Source organism: Nesoenas mayeri, assembly GCF_963082525.1.
Source record: "Nesoenas mayeri genome assembly, chromosome: 2".
Classification (NCBI taxonomy): domain Eukaryota; kingdom Metazoa; phylum Chordata; class Aves; order Columbiformes; family Columbidae; genus Nesoenas; species Nesoenas mayeri.
Window position 1 is genome coordinate 95,574,789 of NC_137543.1, and position 19,083 is coordinate 95,593,871.

The window sequence follows — 19,083 nt, forward strand, 5'->3', positions numbered from 1 at the left end:
GACGTGGATAGAGGTCCCCAACTGGAGAAATACACTCAAATGAAAGATAAAAGCAGGGGACTAGGAGACAAGAGGGTGGGGGAGGGAAAGCAAACCATAAAAAATGCCAGTACTATGCACACATGCACAGTATAATGAAGACAAGAGTACGGGGGAAAAAAAGAGTAGTTATTAGATTTAAATAAAATATTAAGACACTGGAAAAGCAAAAGGAAAAACAAACAGGTTAGAAAAGAAAACAGGCAGGACTACATCTCGTAAAGCCATTAAATCCATTAAATGGCTATCAGCCTCTTAGAAAACTAACATTCCTGCCTGCAAATACTTGCGCACACTCTTAGACAGGAATGGGAAAATCTCGAGCCGTGAAAAGCACTTCGCCATGTGCTTAACTCGCAAGCTCCAAGTGCTTCAACTGACGTCAGCAAGAGTGTTCATACATTCCAGATAGGCACATGGTCCTTGCTGGGTTGAAACTGAGGGTGCTGTTCCACGTGCCTTTTAAATCCACAGACGTCCTTGTGCCACTAAAAAGTCCTTGCAGGCCCTCAACGAAAACAGATGATGAAGTAGAATAAAGGAGAGCACTGGTATATCAACTTTTTAAGCCATATAATTTCTGTGATCCTATTTCATACACAGCTCTACAGTTGTACTGATATGGCCAAAGCAGTTTACCACAACGAAAAGATCAGTAGGGTGACCAGTGTCAGCTCAAATGGTGAAAAAAAGGCATGTGACATCACATCCTGATGTTCCTATAATTAAAGGAAACCTTGGGGTTTTTTTGCAGCTTCTTGATTTGACATGGTTTGGCCTTCTCACAGTACTTGGAACCTGGGGCAAAAATACATCAGCACTTCAGTTCGCCTGCACATTCAACAGACGCGGTTGGTTTTAACAAGAGAAGCTATCTGAACTTAATCTTCAGCAGGACAAGATAAACCAAATAAAGCCATGGGAAATTTCTGCAGGAGTTCCCTTCTGTAAGCAGGTACTTGTAGAAAGGGGAATGTTACACTGGCTTCACTTCCATGGTGGAGCTCTTGTATGACAGGGTTTAGCAGTGGAACTCAGCTTCCAGTAGCAAGCTATCTTATTTTCTTCTTGTTTTCTTCACTTAAGTTTAAAATTGTTCAAGTCCTGTCTAAGGAAACATAACACATAACAACAGTAATACGTTTTTAATCCTACCATATTTTAGCACTTTGGAAATTATTATAGCAGTGCCACGACCACAGGCACAAACTTCTGCAGCTTCATTTTCATCTGCATGGCCTAACTTTGTTTCAACCTTACTTAATATTCACTATGTTTCCAGCAGTAGGACAGTACAGCAAAATCCATGCCCGAACAATCCTTAGAACAGACAAAGACAGCTAATTTTGTTTACTAGGAAATAAAACATACATCTTGTCTCCTATTTAGTCATAATTTCACAGCCCATTTAACCTCACGCTATTGCTACCCCTTCCCTTGCCACTTCATTTTGTGTCCCTGCAACACCTTTACCAGAACAAGTACTTTTACAGCTACATCACAAGCTGCAATATTAAACAAATCCAAATTAAAAATCAAGCATATTTTGCCAGCTCAGTTTTAACCTGGAAAGTCCCCAATCTACAGCGGGAACTATCACCTGGCACACATGTTGGCCAGCAGAAGAGAGGAGGAACAGGCAGCCAGAGGCAAGCTAAATCACTTCCTTCAGTGCACTGCAAGTTTAAAGTGGCCAGAAAAAGATGGCATGAGGCAGTTTACTGGTCTCCACATTCAAAAACTTCTTACCAAAGGCAAAATGCAAAAGCTACACACAGGACATTTCCATCACAGATAGGAAGAAGGGGACAGCAAAACAGGACAGGACAGCGTCTCTCAACAGCTACTTCTTACTTTTGTAGCTTTTATTGGTTCAAGGCACCACAGACAGACTTGAAAAAACAATAAGCCGGCTTCAAAATTATTTGCCATTAGAACAGCCATTGATTCTTCCAAGTTATAATTAATTCACAAGTTACAGTTACTGTAACATGCTGTAACTCCAGCTTATAAGTAACACGAAGCCTCTTGTCTTACAAAGTGATATTACCATGTCCCCTTTACATGCTGGATAACTAGAACAAAAAAATTAACATTGGTAAAAGCTTTTCAAACTTAATGACCTCAGTAGCAGGATGACTATCTCCTAACTATCTTGCTTGAGGTAGTACAGCTTTTAATAAATGATTAGAGGAAATACTGCTCCAACACATTAACTTCTGCTTTATATCCAAAACCAAAAGGGATGTTCCCTGGTCTCAGAAAGCCAATCTGCATGATGGCAATAGACCATGAGAATTTTCATCATTATTACTATGCTTCAGAGGCGGGGAGGGGAAAGTGACTATTAATCAGAAAATCACACCTTGGGCATCCACCTATGTCATCCTTCTATGAAAAACACATCGAGGCCGGTCACTCAGAAAATCACCCAAAAGGGAACCACATACAACACCAGCTTAGTTATCAGTCAACTTTACAAACAATAACAGAAAACTTTCTTTTTGCTTGGCTTTGAGTTTTGTAAACTCAAAGTCTGGACCAAGTTTGATAGGGCTGACACCAAAGCAGAAGCTGTTCTATTTTTTTTCAGCTCGAGTTAAGAAGTTAATTGATCTGGCATACGTGGAGGGTTGGAAATTTGTATTATGGGGTTTTTAGCATGCACGCTGCAGCTGAGAGATTTGGCTTACAGCTTTGATGTACTAAAAAGAACTCTGTGGGACAAACTGCCGAAAATAATATCCATGAAATAAAAAAGGCGAGAAAGAAGGAAACATATTCCTTCTCTAAGTCACTCTTGGTCTGCATAATAGGCACCTTATAAAAAGAAAAAAACTATAAACATATGGTGGTAGCCTGCAGCAACTTAGAACTCTAAATGCCATTTCTAGACTATGTACTTTTGGGGCATAAAGATTCCCAGATTTAAAACAGCATAGCAAATTATATGCTAAATATAACAACTAATAAAAATAATGATAGGCATCTCAAACCGTGAGCCACTGGACAGACCTTTGTCCAAGACTTACGGTTCTGTCCTCAAAAAACATCTGTACATCGCAATTTGCTTGACTTGCATGTTTCATCTTCAAATTTCTCTTTGTATTTCTTAAAGATGTAGGCCATTCTCAAACATAGCTAGAAAATTGTTATTCGCTGTTTGAATGGAGGTGTCAGGGTACAGGGGAAACTGAATTCCTGTCACTGAGCAGCCTCAAAGGCTTGCTGACTTGGTTGGACTCCCCAAAATGCAGCATGACTAGCAGGATGCCTAGCGTGAGGCTCAAGTTTACCCAAAGCAGTAGCAGATTTTTAATGCAGAATAAAGCACAATCCCCAAAGTCTTTCCCTTAACATACAAATGTGGGAAAGGGCAGAGAATACTGTTCTTGTGGGCAGTGAAGGAAAAGCACAGTGAGTCAAAATGCCAGTACACAACATTGTCCAGAAACATTGGGGAACATCCATCTCTACTCACTCACATAAATCTGTTTTAAAAATAGGCACATAGCTGATTTCCATATGTATGTAGTTGAAAGAGCCAATAATTTCTCAAAATTCATTCCCATCGTTCTTAATTTAAAAGCACGCATTACTTCAACACTAATTTGCAAGCAAAGCTAAAAATGAATTGCTTGTAATATATAGTTATCCTAACTTGGCTCAGACAACACAGTACCAAAGTGCAAAACAAAGATTAGTAGATTAAGTCAGAATGAGCTCCCATGGTTTATTTTTGAACTTTATAAATATCGTTAGCCAGTCATCATAGTGTGCATGTGCCAAAACACGCTAATCTCCTGCAACCATCACTCCATCCAAAAGATGTCAGGCCAGCAAGGCAAGCTCAAAGAACTGAAAGCATAACACATGGACATGAATGCCACAAACCCTCCTGGAGCAGGGCAGCAGGCCACAATTTTTAAACTATTATTTGCATTTCTTCTAGCCTTTAGGAAGTGACAACAATATAGTAACAGCCACAGATCCAAAGCCTTTTTTTTGCAGAACAAATCAAGGGAAAAACCTTTCAGAAAAGACTGCAAGAACCCAAGTCAGATAGACCAAGCAGATCACACATGACAGAAGACAGACATTTAGAAAGAATTAAGTCATGCCTCTCAAGTGATGCAATTATAAAAACTCTTCTAGGGGCATCATCACATTTTTGCTAAACAGATTTTAGCAGTGTCAAAATGTCTGACTGCAACTGTAGAAATCCTACAGGCAACAAACCAAACCTGACCAGAAACAACTCTTGTTCCACAGGTCTGACCAAGATGCAGAAAGCATAAGGAGACCTTAGTACAGGTTTCTCGCTTTGCTTTCAATGCATTTTTTAAATCACACAATCAAATTTTTATACCAGATTAAAGGAGGCTTTGTTCCCATAGGTAAAAATACAGGATATGCTTTATGACACTTCAGTCCAGGATGAGACATTTGTTGCAGAAATGCTGAAGCGGTTTCGGGCGCTGTCCTACATGAACCTGTGGAACGATGATTCCCACCTGAGCATTTTTTCCCTTGCTTCAGTGCTCAGCCAAGCTGGTCACTCCGAACAGCTTCCTGCAGCAGCATAAATTAAGCCGATAAATTCTGCACGGGAGCAGATGGGGTACACTCACACCATCCGTCTGCTCGCAGTGCCAGGAGCCGTCATCTCTAGCTGAGAGCCTGGAGACACGGTGCGACACGAGGAGATGCTCTCAGCCACCCCTCGGCTTTGCCACCGATGGTGGCCACACTTGCGGGGCAAGTTGATGAGCAGCACATTACAGCTTTGGACCCTTAATCTGCGTAAGGAAGTGACAGACAAACAGCAGTGTGGAGGGGAAGAGGGCTAGCGAATTTTCAAACAAGCCCTCGCTGCTATAATTAAAGGGTTTATTCCTTTCTCATAACCCACCACTGGAAATACTAGGCCACTGCCAGATTACTGCAGGAACAACATCAGAACAGGATGTCATTACACGAGGGAAAGTGTGAAACCCGAGCGAGTGAAACGGCAAATGGCTTTAAACCTTTTACCTGCTGATTCATTGAGAAAACGTTTTTGTGACCAACTGAAATAAACTCACGCCTACAAATGAAAACCAAGAGTTCCCAAATAAAACTTGCCCATTAAAAACCAAGAAGGATCACATCCAATATTCCCAGTAGTAATGAGCCAGCAAAACAACCCATCAAAGATCTAAGAGAACACCAAATACATTTTGGCAAGTATATTATTTCCTGTATCTGAATTGCTGCGCCAAGTACTCCTCACACACTAGACCTGAATTTTACAAGCGATTTGCAGCTTTTAAGTTTCCTGGTGGCTTCCTACCACTTAAAAATGCTTTAAATAAAAAATGGTAGTAAATATAAAAAGTATATGCATACCATACCCCATCATTTACGTGGACATTAAACTCCCAGGCATGTTTTACCCTTTTCTCTGAAGTCGTAAGAGGTTAAGGGGCTCTGTATTGCAGGTGAAGAGCTAGATCATAAAAAGTGTCAACTGAAGTTCTGGCCCATCGCATAGAGACATTTAGGGCCATGAGCATCAGGAAACATTTAAGGGAAGTTCAGGTTTGGCAACACTGAAGTTTGCATTATTAGACTTGAAAGTTAATGTCTCGTTAATCTTACACAGAGGCAGTCAAATCCATCAGCGCTATTGTTTTCAGACTGTCTGCCCACTAAGGCAAACAATGCATCATTTACACTTGGTTTACATTTATAGTTGGGAAGAAAGCCATGCAAAGGACTAGGGGGAAAAAACAATGTTTTACATGCAAATTTGGATTTCGCAGCAATGCATGTATTCCTCTGCAAATTCCACATCTGCTAAATCACACAAAAGCTAGGTGCTTATAATAAAAAAAATAATAAACGTGTCTCTGGTTTTCCTTTCACTACTTTAAAATCACCTTTAAGACTCCCTTTCACTTGAGTGCTGCAAACTGGAAACTTTAGAAATGAAAGCAGCTGGTGTTTCCCCTCCCTCCTGAAATTCAAGTTGATTGAATTCAGTCCTTATACAATATAAGTGGCCAAAACCAACCCTCAAAAACACTTCCCTGCTCCTCAAGAACCTTCAGTTATGTTCAAACCAGGAAATATCTGTAATGTGTATAAACAAAATATAAATTTGAAACCTGGAGTCTCTCTAGCTTCAGGCTCTGAGATTTAAAAATTGACCTACTTTACGTAATACTCCCACAGCTGAGTCATCACACTATCAACTGGTCTCTATCAGCTGGAGGGTATGATCATCACTCAAAAAAAACCCCTGAGTATCCATAATGAAATGCATATTTTATTTTTATTTTATTATTATTATGTTAAAAATATACTGTAAATCTAACAGTCCAGACCATATGGGGGAGGGGAAAAAAATCTTGAAGTTGAAACCACATAAAGTAATTCCTGTATAGCAGATGCTGTGCATCGTAGCAAGAGCCTGTAAACTACAGGACAGAGTACTGGACAAGGCTGCAGAAACACAGATTAGTTCCATCTCTGCACTGTTACAGTATGTAGCTTCAGGCAAGTAATTTAGACTTCTTTCTCTTTCATCAAATAATATAATGGAGGGAATGCTACTGCCTTACAGAATCAGCTGACGTTTATACCACATTTTAGCATATGCATAACATTAGCTGTTATTTTACATCTACAGAAAAGAAAGAGGTAATATATTTTTAATACCGGCTTGGTAGGCCTCATAAGAGAAGGTGAAAGTGCTTAATGAACACTAGAAACTCTTCACAGAGGCCTTGATTTCTCACAATTCACTCTGGGCAGCATCTTACACAGACTTGTGGCTCACAGTCCATCAGAGCAAGTTGGAGTCTCAGGGCAAAGCATTTGTTGAAAACAAAAAGTACTATTTTTTTTTTTTTAAAAGGCTTTTAATTAGTAGTTTCTAGTTAGGCACCATCCTCTAACTACTTAACATAATGTTGTAGTCTCAACAGACCAGAAGGTTAAAAGGAACCCAAACTTGGATCTCAAGTGCAGCTAGCATCCTTACACGATTAGCTGAAATTACACGCATGGGGGGGTGGGGGAGGAGTTGAGCTATGAGTCCATCTATGATGCTGGAATTTTTACTGCAAGTGTGAAAAAGACGCAGCACAAGGAAACTCCAGAAGGTTATTTGAAATAAGACACAAGGTACACTGAATACTACCTCTGCAGCCATCAGTGTATTTGGATTATTTCTTGTAGGAAGTGCTCAAACTTAAAAGACGCTGTCAATCATGGGGCTGGGAAATGAGGGAACTCCTGCATAACACAAAGCAGGGCAAGGGGGGTCAGGCTGAAGCTCCAGGGTGCCCAGGGCCAGGCCCCTGTACGTGAACATCCCTTACATAGGAGGTGTTGGTGCTGCGTGGTCACCATCCCCCAAAAAAACTCCCTGAGCCCGCTTGAAGCATGCCCAAGTATAGAGTATTGTTTCAAAGGCTGCAGCGCTCACAGGAGCTCTTCCTCAGATGCCTGCAACATGCTAATCCTGGACAGGCTGCGTCGGCCGTCTGTCTGAGGGGCTTAACAGGCCGTCCGTAGGTGAAGCGTGTCACCTCATGGCAGACTACAGCACTTTTACCTCTGCAAGGGCAAGGAAACAAATCACATGAGGCGACAGCAGTGACATTACTCCTTAATTATATTTTGCCATCTGCTACGGTGTCAGAACTGTGCAGGTATTTAAAGGGAGTAATCCAGGTCTGATACTCCGAGAACTAAACCAGCAAGAACAGAGGACTTGCTATTCGGCATCACAAAAACAGACAGAAAAATGCACCTGTGAAATTACACTTAAGACTTCAAAGCTTTTAATTTAAGAACCTTTAATTCCAAGCGCATACTGAATACAGTCTGGCTTCTCGGCTGATGCTTTACAAAGCTGTCAGTTTTCTGAGGCTTGAGCCAAAAGGCAATATTTGATATGTAAAGATGTTTGAGAAGGAGGAGGGTAAAGTGAGAAGAAAGATTTGAATGAGTCAGCCATAGTTCTTTTAAAAATAAAGTGATAGCATTTTCAAAGCACAGAAAAAGAGATACATACACAGATTTCCTCATTCCTGGGTTATCAGTCGCAAAAAAGATAACACTCTCAAAAGTTTAAGAGAACTTTTAATTATGACCACAATGGTAGTCTGCACCACACAGGCTTTACTCCATTGTTCTCACCACCTTTTTGTTTCCAGAATTCACTTCACCATTGCCGAAAAGCAGCAGCAGCCGCAGCCTAAAAATGCTCTGCTCCCGATGCAACCCGCAGCGATGTGAGGAGCGGGGTCCCTGAAGCAGAGCTCCGTGCCTGTGCAGGAGGGGTGCACTCGGCCGGACCCTCGCTCCTCACGGCGCGGACATCACCCCAGGGGCTGGGAGCACAGGGCCCCGAGGCCCGGGCAGCAGGGCCCGACACTGAGGGCGGGCAATGGTTCCGCTGTGGCCGGGCAGCGGGGCAGGGAGGCCAGCGGCCGACCCGCCGCGCCACGGCCCGAGGAGGTGAGGCCTGCCTCAGACAGCCTTCCGCGCCGCCCCTCTTGGGCCACCTGCGGCGGTGCCCGGGCCGGGGACCTGCCCCAGGGCCGCGAGGTGTCACCCGCGGGGCCGAGCCTGACAGGACGAGGGGGAGTTAAACATCCCCCTACACGGGACGAGCAGCCGCCGTGGAGGCTGGGACTCGGTCACGGCCCCGAACCGGGGGTGGGTGGTCACACCTGCAGCCGCACAGGCGGACAACAAAAGGCCCGGCTGGCACCGGCGAGGAGGAGGCAGCGGCGGGCGCCGCGGCCCGGCGTGCTCTGCCTGCTCTGCCGCAGCGCCCGGAGGTCGCGAGCAGGAGGAAACGTGCCACGCGTGTCACCACGCTGCGTCCCCACGCCGCCGCCGCCCCCGCGGGAAGACGTGACCGGCTCCCCCTCCTCTACGCTGGGCGGGGGTTGACCAGCTTCCCACCCCAAAACCGGCAGGGCCGGGCGGACGGCCCCGCACCTGCTCACCTGGCCCAGGGCCGGGCAGGGCCGCCCCCTCCCCCGCAGCGCCGCCGAACCGCTGCCTCGGGGCCTCCCCCCGCCCCGCCTCGCTCTGACGTCACGCCAGGGACGCCGGGGGGGCGCGAGGCGTGCGGGGGGAGGGGGGGGACGGGACCGAGGCGACGAAGATTCCACGGCGCGCAGGCCCTTCCCTTTGTGACGTCACGGGAGCAGGGCGAACCTGGCCGGGCGGCGGCGTGGCCGGCGGCCCGCGGGCTCCCGTCACAGCCCCGGCAACCTGTTGCTGCCGCCAGCGCGCCCCGCCGCCGCCTGCGCCCCCGCCCCCTGCCAAAAATAAAAATGGGAGGGGGGGGAAGGGGTGGAGGGTATTAAAAAAAAAAAAGGCGCCGCCGCGAAGTTGCAACCGGGGAGCACCACGGCACATCCTCCGCCACGCTCCCCCGTGCCTCATACCTTCCCCCGGGGCGCTGGGCCGGCGGCAGCCGCGCTCACCCCCTGCCCGGCGGTGCGGGAGCGCCGCCGCATTGTTCACCCCCGCCAGCCTGGGGCGGCCGCGGGACCAGCGGTTTGGGGCGATCTCTCCCTCCCCCCCTAACTTCCCCCCCCTTAATTATTAACACCGCGGTTTCCTCCCCCCCGCCCCGCTTTTGTCTGCCTGCCTGGGAAACGTGGACGCCTCGCGTGTTTCGCCAGACTTTCCACCCGCCGTTCCCGTTTCGATCCAATACTTTAAACTCGCCGGCCCCGGGCTCCCAGCTCCTCTGCAATGCGGATGTATTTTAATTCGGAAATTTCATGGCGGGGGGGAAGAGGGGGGCCTTAGCTCCGAAATACCGCGCAGCACCCCCCTACCCCCTGGCCCCGAGCTGCCTTTCAGCGGGGCGGGCAATCGATAGCGGCAGTCAGCTGGAGTCAACTGCAGTTTTTACCGAATCTATAGAACAGCGAGGGAAAGTGTCCCGAAGGTCACCCTCCCTGCCAAGAAACACTCTCCGCTGAAAAAAAAAAAATCGGCACGAACGACAGGCGCGACATAAACTACAACTTTTAAAGCCTCGCATCAAACCCACCCCAAAGCAAGGATTTATATCCCCCACCCAATGAAGAATTTTTTTTTTAATGTGCAGATAAAAATGATATTTCGCTCTGCTGCGTATTTGGCTAATCCCCTCAATTTTTCCAAACGTAAAGAAAAACTCCCCTATGGCAATCAAAACGTAACTGGAGCACGAACAAAAATCCAACTATCCATCCACATTTATATGTTTAAAGGATTAGACAATTACAAGGGATTGGTTAAGCGGCTGAATAAAGAGAGGCAGACATACAGCCCGAGCTTCACTGGGTTAGCCCAAATTTTCGAGCCATGATTATGAATTATTCTCAAACTGAACAGAGCCATTTTTACCCGTTAAAAGTCAACCCCCAGGAAAGCGTTCCCCCGTATCGCTGGCTGGGTTTCTATCGCAAGGCAGGGAAGCAAAGGATCAGAGAGGGGAGCTGGGATGTGGTAGTGCGAGAAACGAGCTCGCCATAACCAGACACTCGGTTTCAACTTAAAGGGCTTTCAACAACCACCGCCGCCGCTTCACCAGACGGGAATACACACACGCAGATCGTTTAAAAAAAACAAAAAACAACACCGACCACATCTTTTCGCATGCAAAAGCGCAATATTAATAAAACCGCCTGAAAATGCAGTTTAGTGACATTACCGTGGCAGCCCCCCGAGCTCCCCGCCTTTCATCTAAAACTAGATTATGATTGTGTCATTTGAGGTCAATACATTTATTCACTGGAGGAATCGCTACACAAATCTGGTTTTATAACCAAACTGGATAGAAGGTTCCCCCGTTAAAAGGGGCCTCTGGAACTCCCCCACCACACCACAGAAAAATAAAATTCAGTATCACATTTGTTTCGAAAGCTTTATAGCTGCAGGATTAGCTATAAACTTGACATTCACTGCCATTTCCTAAAACTGGGAGTCAAACGATATATGTTATGACCACTTACGTATTTCTTTTGAATTATATTCCTCTTGGGTCTTTCTTTGCTCATTCTGGTATCCAAATTCTGATTGCAAAAGGGGACAATTGCTTCATGAATTAAAGCCGCGACAATTTAAAAAAAAAAAAATACTGAAAAAATCCTTGGGGGAGGGGGTTGTTTGTAGTGGTTATCTTGTAATCCGACTTTCTTTCCTCACAATGTGATTCTCCTAGCAATAAATCCGAGAAATGGGGGACGAAAAAAAAAAAAAAGACGAATGCGAAGGCAACAGCAACAAAAATATCACTTTAGCGAAAACATGATAATGGAAAAAATCCCCTTAAACACAAAAAACGACGCCCTTGATATCCCCTTTTCTCTTTCTCAAGCCACCTAAGCGATCTGCAGGTCCTTAGCGTCAGAGCTGTAGTTACATCTTGGAGAAGGAAAAAGGGGCCGAAAGCAGAAGATAAATAATCAAGACGCTGGAAGTCACGTTTGTGCCGCTGCAGCAGGGAAAGCGGCAGAGACTACTCCGGCAGCGGCGGCGGCTCCGGCGGCAGCAGCGGCGGCGGCAGCGAGGGCTGCACGCACCGTGTGTGTCTCCGCTCCTCCGGCTCCCCCCTCTAACCAATGAGAACAGCTCTCCGGCAGCAACTTTAAATGGACCTGGCTCCTTTTTTTTTTTTTTTTTTTTAATATATATGTCTGCGTGCGTGTGTGCGCGCGTGTCTGTATATATATATACACACGCGGGCACACGCACGCACACACATACATACATACACCGCTTAGGGCCTGGCTTGAACTCCCAACCGGGACAGCAGCCGCAACGCCCGGCCCCCCTTGCTGCGTTCAACGCATGCAACAGGCCTCCCTGAACACTTCATGCGGGTCAAGCGTCACACGCTTCCCTTTGCCAGCGCCCACCTCTCCTCCCCCTTCTCTTTTTTTTTGGCATTTAAGTGTGGCCACCCTGCAGCCGACGTCGCCGCTCTCTGCGCCACAACCTGAGTGGGGAGTTTGGCGACGGTCCCTCACCGCGCAGCACGCTCGGCCACCCTGCCCTGCCCCCCTCCCCGCCCCGCGGCAGCCTCTCTCCTCCCGGCTGCCCAGGGCTCTCCTTGCGCTCCCTCCCCGTGCCCGCCGCGCCTTCTCCCGGCGCGGGCGTGCACCGTGGCCCGCCGCGCTCGCAGCACCTGGCCTCGCCGGCGGGGCTCCGCGCAGGGCCCGAGAATTGTCCTTGTTCGTGGGAAAAGTTGTAGTTCTCTTGCCACAAAATGGCGACAGCGGGGAACTACAACTCCCGGCGCACCGCGCGCGCCCAGCGCCCATTGGCTACTGCCCGGGGCCCCCCCATTCCTCGGCGGCGCCAGTCCTTTCCTTACTCCCCCCGCATCCGCGTTGGTTTCCCCCTCCTTGTCTCCCCCCCAGTTCCGGGGCTCTTGGTGGTAGGGGCGGGGGGGCTGTGTGAGGGGCGGGTGGTCTTGCTGGGTACCGGTGCGGAGGTGGCGGCGCCGAGGCGGCCGCCGCTGCCGCCCGGGGGAGGGAACGGCACGACACGGCAGGCAGGGCGGGCGGAGGAGGAGGGAGAGGGGGAAGTTTATTGGGAACCGCTGACAGGGAGCGGGGAGGCAGGCAGGCGCCGCGGGAGGCTGCTGGGAGAGAGCGGGGATTAATGTGTCTGGATTGGGCTGGAGAAGCGGGCGGCAGGAAAACTTCGCCCCTGTGAGCTGCGCCGCCGAGGCTGCGCCGGTCCGCGGGGCCGCCCGCTCTGCCCGGTGTCAGCTCAGGACAGGCTGCCGGGCTGCGCTGTGCGGGGCCCGCTCCGTGTGTCTCAGAGGTATCCTGAGGTCGCGCCTCCGCCCCCATCCGAAAAGCCGCTGCCGCCGCGCCGGGGCTGCCCCGCGGGGCCGGGCCGGTGGTCCGGCGCGACGGAGAATAAGCTTTTTGTGTGGACTTGGGCTTTTAAACCCCGGGCTGTGCCGGAGCGGGGGCACGCCGCGGGGAGCGGGGTCCCGGGGCTGGGGCAGCGCCGTCCTGCTGCACCCCCGCCGGCTGCCCCTCTGAACCGGCGGGGACTGTGGGGGGTCAGAGCAAGATCCCGAAGTTCAAATAAGTAAAAAAAAAAAAAAAAGTAGGAAACTGTGTGCGAAGTGGAAGGTGCATCTTCAGAGAAAACATAACAGTTCAATTGTGGAGAAGATTATTCTGGGGGTTAATGAAAAACACCTGAATGACAACGCAGTCATTGGTCCCAGTCCGCACAGGATAAAAAGGATCTAAAGCTACTGGAGAGTGTCCAGAGGAGGGACACGAAGTTGGTGAAATGTCTGGAGAAGGAGCCATATGAGGAGCAGCTAAAGTCACTGGGTTTGCTCAGCCTGGAGGAGACTGAGGGGAGACCTCATGGGGGTACAGCTTCCTCACAAGGGGAGCAGGAGGGGCAGGTGCTGATCTCTCTGGTGACCAGTGACAGAACCCAAGGGAATGTCAGGAAGATGTGCCAGGGGAGGTTCAGGTTGGACATGAGGAAAAGGCTCTTCCCCCAGAGGGTGGTGGAGCACTGGAACAGGCTTCCCAGGGAGGTGTCACGGCCCCAAGCCTGACAGTGTTCAAGAGGAGACTGGACAATGTCCTCAGACACATGGTGTGAACTGTGGGGTTGTCCTGTGCAGGGACAGGAGTTGGACTTGATGATCCTTGTGGGTCCCTTCCAACTCAGGACATTCTATGATTCTATGAGGTGACCTACCTCTGTGATAATGCATACTTCTATATAACACTTTAGGGACTTTACCCTGTTTTCCAGATGCAGTTTGTATGTTTGCAACTCTTCTGGAGAACTTTACCTCTGCTCTGTAGGTGAGAAAGCTTTTGTGTAAGGATGTTGAGTGGCTGTACTCAAAGTGAGGAGAGCAGAAGACTCAGGACTCCCCAGAACCTCGTTTACTGGTTCCTAGTCTTAACCATGAGGCCATCCTCACTTACATAGATAAGTGAGCATAGTATTCTCTGTTTACCTTAGAAATAGCATGCAAATTGTATGTAAGACACTAAATTGAAAAAAATAAGTTATAATTTCTTAATTCTCCCTTCACTTATTCATGCTTACTACTGATTATTTTAGTGCTTGTTTTCCCTAGTCTAAATAAAAAAAAAAGTGATCTGTGCTTGGCCTTGGACATTAAACTTTTATGGTGATACTACTTGTGATCAAGTTAATCTTTTGAAGCCTTTTCTTTAGGCCTCTTGTAGGAAAAATATGCATTATTTCTAAGTGTAAGTCTGAAGAGGGGTTTTTGTTCCTTTAAATTGGAAATACACCCATTTCTTGTAGGACTGTTTTAACTTGCTACCCTCATTTTTTCTTAAGGTGTTTATGTACCTTGAAGGTCTAGGACATAACTTGGAAGAAAATACTTGTCTCGGGTTTTCTTCCGTTAATAATGATGAGTCTGTGACTCTCTCTCCAGGAGACATTTTGGAAAACCAGAAAAGACAAAGATAGTCATTCATGTACTTCTAAGTCAACAATTGAGCAAAAGGTTCTTGTAGGATACCTACCTGGCTTTTCTCAAATAACAGAAGGTAGCAAAACCAACTATCCCACACACACACCTTGGATATTACTTCCTGAGTGTTCTTAAGTCTCAGTGTTGCAATGTTTGCCACTGGCTTTTGTGCCATGTGTTGAACAAGAGCTTACTGTCAGTGTAAACTAATGAATTTTCTTCTCAAGACTGGGTGGCAGAAACCTTTTCCATGGATCCATGGCTCTATTTACATTTGTGTTCTGTTATACAGAGCATCGTATTATGTACATCGTAAGTATCGTGTAACTGCGGTGGATCCTGCCTTTCAGTTTCAGCTTGTGTGCGTTTTGTGGACTGACCTTTTAAATACTGAAGCTAAACTGGTTTACAAAATTAATTAAATGCTGATACAATAGCAGTTGTTAGTATAACAGGTTAACCGCTACTGGTGTCAGTGTTTGCCATGGCATTTGATCCCATTTTTTTCACATTTGAGAATGAGTTTCATCCTGACCTCTTTCAACTATATTGTGCCTTGAAAATGTTTGAGAAGTGACTAGTGTTGACATGGTAGAGTTTCCTTGCTTGAGTCTCATCTGTTTCTTCATTGTACGTAGTACTTTTACAAGGAACTGTATAGATTTATAAAGGAGCCCCCGAACTGGATTTATGTGTTTTACAGTTAGTTTTTATCACTGTCCAGAGTCCACCTTCCTAAGAACTCACAAAGGCCAGAACAGGCTCAGTGGTCTGACATATGATACTATTGTTCAAAAAGCTTTGGTGATTTGTTTTGGTTTTTTTTTGGTTGGTTGGTTTTTGTTTGCTTGGGTTTGTTTTGTTTTGTTGTTGTTGTGTTTGGTTTGGGGGTTGATTATATTGTAGTTTTTTGGAATAACACATTTTATGCATTGTACATTTGGACTTGTGCATACCTAGTATCCTAGGTGCACTTATCTCTGAGCAAGAAGTGAAATATGGTCACTTTCTAGTACATAAGATAATCTAGTACACAATTCCAGTGAAAAGTGAGAGGATGCTTTGTTAAGAAGGAACTTGGGTGATACGTCTCCAGCTACTAGAGCTTTGATAATACTTACCTACTTCACATCTCCATGCAGATAAAATCTCTTTGTGGTTATAGGAAAAGAACATTCATCAGAACTGACTTATGTATGACTGCACTTCTTTTTAATCAGGTACTACCGCTTTTGACACTTTCAAACTTGGAAGGCAGATGCACATGCAAAATGGTTTGTGATGTCCTCAGAGTTATGGGGCAAGATTTTCAGTAAGCTAGTGGGGAAGGTCCTGCTATGGTTGCTAGTCAAAACAAATAAATAAAAAAGAATATATAGTTCATAAGGAACATGAGGATCTACTATAAGCCAAAGCACAACCATTTCTTGTTGGTCAAACAGATGAAACAATAGGCACAAGCGGTACAGGGAAGGCAGAAAGAACATGGGGTGAATTTGTGAGCCATAATTCACCAGTCAGCAAACAAAGGGCATGATGCCAGACAAGTTCAGCCATAAAGGAGCCTTGTCTTGGGCGCAGGCTGTGGTTGTTTGTGGACAGATGGCTGCTTACCAGTTCATAAAAATAACTTCTGGATACCTTTTCCTCAGTCATGGTGTATTTACCTGAATTATACCTGCCTCAAAAAAAGACAAGATTAAGTTCTGTAGTGTCCAACAGGTTTTCTGCATCTGAAAAGGATGCAAGTTTGAATCTTGAGATCTAATCACTTGTGTGGATAAAAGCAAAATGTTGTGTACACTGAAAGGGACGAGGGTGGGAGAGGGTTGGTAGCATTGCACTGCAGGACACAGAACTTGCTTCTAGCCCTAGAATCAGGCTGGCAAGCTGTGAAGATGCAGTAACGCATGGGGAATTCACATTTTTTGAGGTCTGAGTGGCTATATCAAGCTGAGAAGCTTGATAAGGTAGGTAAAGAGACTATAAAAGTAACCCCCCCAGGTTTTTAAAATCTGGACATGTTCCTACAGAGCAGCTTTTTGTGCCACAGATGTTGACACCATTTATGTACAGTGCATTTTGTTTCGTGTTTGAGAAGACAGAACTTTACCACAAGCTGACTGACTCTCGTAGCAGGTTGGAAGGATGTGGAGACCGTTGGAGAGGGGCCTCTGCCTTACAGGTACTTTGCCACTGACTTGAGTTGATGTCTAGACCTGGCATTCTGGTTTTCACATGCCCTAATCTGAGTTTTTCTCCTATTCCTGTCACATTTTGCATCCTGTCTTTCCTGTATTCATATTCTGCCTTGTTGTTTGGTGTTGGTCTTAAAAATGCCCTGGAATGTTACTATAATATTGGAGTAGAATATTGAATATAGAGTAAAAATACATATCTAAGAGAAAAACGGCTACTGCTGTGAATGAAACCCGTGCAGAAGAGGGAAGTAGAACTTCCTTTTACTTGTTGCCTTGGGGAAATAGAGGTATGAGTAGCCAGTTGCTGGCAGTCAGCTTGGCCACATCTCCACAACTTTTTTTACTTGTTAAATATGTCCGTAAATGTACACATAAAATGTGAACACAATGACCGTGCAACATAGTAAACTGGTTTACATGCAAGGTGGTGTCTGAGCATCTGGGCCTCAGAGTTTCCCAAGAGGCAGCTGCCATCACGTTCAGCTCAATGTGTGTAGTGGATTCTGTATCATGTGCACGAAGAGGCTGGATTTGTGCAACATAGATCTATGCCTGCAATTTAAAGTCTTCTGGGCAACTGAGACATGGTGCCTCGCATCTCCAGGATCCTGGAGACAGCCTTACGTACGCGTGCAGACAGACTCCACACAGATGGTCGGAATGGAAGGATATTAAAGGGGCTAAGTTAAGCGCTCCAAAGTTACAAAATTCCAGAATTAGGAAATGCTTATGCAATCTTAATTCTATCCATACATCTACATGTTCCTTTGTAATAATCTAAAAATAGATTGCATACCTTTCCCCCATCGCTCCATAGGATGATTGGTTTTTATTCAGCATATTAAACGAGTCTGCTCTGGGGATGAATTAAGAGTGCATGCTGAAGGAGAGTGTTGTCTGTTGAACTCTTACCCTCCTGTGTTCCTATGAATGCAAAAAGGGAAGACATAATCTCATTGTTAAGGCAGCTGAATGTTGCTTTGTAGAAGCTGATTCTCTGCCAAGGAGTGCGGTGCTGGGTAAGCCATTTACATCAATCTTTTAATAGTGGCCAGGTCAGCACTACTAATTTGTACAGAAATAGCTACAGTTGTCAGGTGGGTGATGAGTTGTGACTTGTGACCATCATAGCTCTTTGATCCAAATCTCCTAGTGTGAAGGCTACTTTGTCCCCCCACTTGAAAATGTAGAAGAGGAGATGGGGAAATAAATATGTCTGTGGTTGCTAAAGTGTTCCTGTTGTAGCTCTTGCATTGTGTTCCTCATTTTATGGGTTCTGTTAGGACTACACATGTGCATCTGCACCAAAGGCTGCTGGAAGCTGGATCCTTTGAATGCTCGAAGAATGTGCAGTGATTATTACTGGCAAGGATCGTGGTGTAGGTAGTTTGAGAATCTTCAGATCTTAATTTCCGATTGGCTTAGTTTACAATCTGTAAAATGGGGCTCCAGCTCACAGAACTGATGAAAACGCAGCACTTGTGGAGAGTCATGATGTCCCTGGTGCGAGCATTGCAGAAAAAGCAGTGTCTCTTCATTTGGCTCTTTGTCTGCCTTTTTTTCTGTTGAATTTAGTACTACGTCAGCTTTTCTTTTCTTCGCATTTTATTTCACTGCATTTTACAGCTGGCAATGTAGTGGTGTTTGTCCTCCCCTCATTGTTCTGCATTTACTGCAGTTTGCTTAGTTTCCCTGCATCTGTTGAGAAATAGGACCGTGGGACAGTAACCCTTGAGACACATAAGCTGGAGCAAAAATTATCAAATTGGTATGAACTACTGTTTTTTGTTTCAGTGCAAGTTGCTGCACAAACGGTTGTTTTGCATAAATGTGAACTATTTTAGTTGAGCTGGTAATTTTAACCAGTTCATTAAATTGAAGTAAAATGCTTTTACACTTAAATAAGAGCTCTACATGGAATAAAGAGAACAAGAGTGTGTCTTAGTGGGTGGAAGAGGGGACTGAGATAAATATTTCATCCCACCTTTTTTTCCTCCTCTTTTTCCTTCTCTTTGCTGATTTGAAAGCTAATTTTTCCCCCTCCCTCTCCCATTTCTCCTCCACCATTATGAAGAGTATAATGCTTACTTTGAGCCATGGGGAAGACCAAGCTCATGGGACCAGTGCAACCGAGGTTGTGATCAGAAGATGATGTTGGCTAGATAGGCAAGGGAAGGATCTCTTCATGGCCACCTCTATCCTTCCCTTTTTGCAATTGTAGGCTTGTCCAAACTGGCATGACATGCTGGACATGGTACCCAAGGGAGCCCAGCATTGTCGAAACAGGCATGGGGCAGCGCTGGAGCAGGGAAGGAAAAGATGATTGCCTTGGTG

General features: G+C 46.2%; 1 protein-coding gene across 3 annotated transcripts in view; it reads right to left on the bottom strand.

Annotated features, from left to right (window-relative positions):
* The window catches only part of JARID2 (jumonji and AT-rich interaction domain containing 2), a 227,607-nt gene extending 215,543 nt beyond the window's left edge, over window positions 1–12,064 (bottom strand). For 2 of the 3 annotated variants that reach the window (XM_080338858.1, XM_080338859.1), the window contains exon 1: window positions 11,058–12,064. In XM_080338858.1, the coding sequence (XP_080194984.1) occupies window positions 11,058–11,102 (45 nt within the window). In that variant the 5' untranslated portion in view covers window positions 11,103–12,064. Of the gene's footprint in view, window positions 1–10,756; window positions 10,765–11,057 lie in introns of those variants that run through there. The other variant, XM_080338860.1, reaches the window with a different exon arrangement.
* Window positions 12,065–19,083: the final 7,019 nt, after the last annotated feature.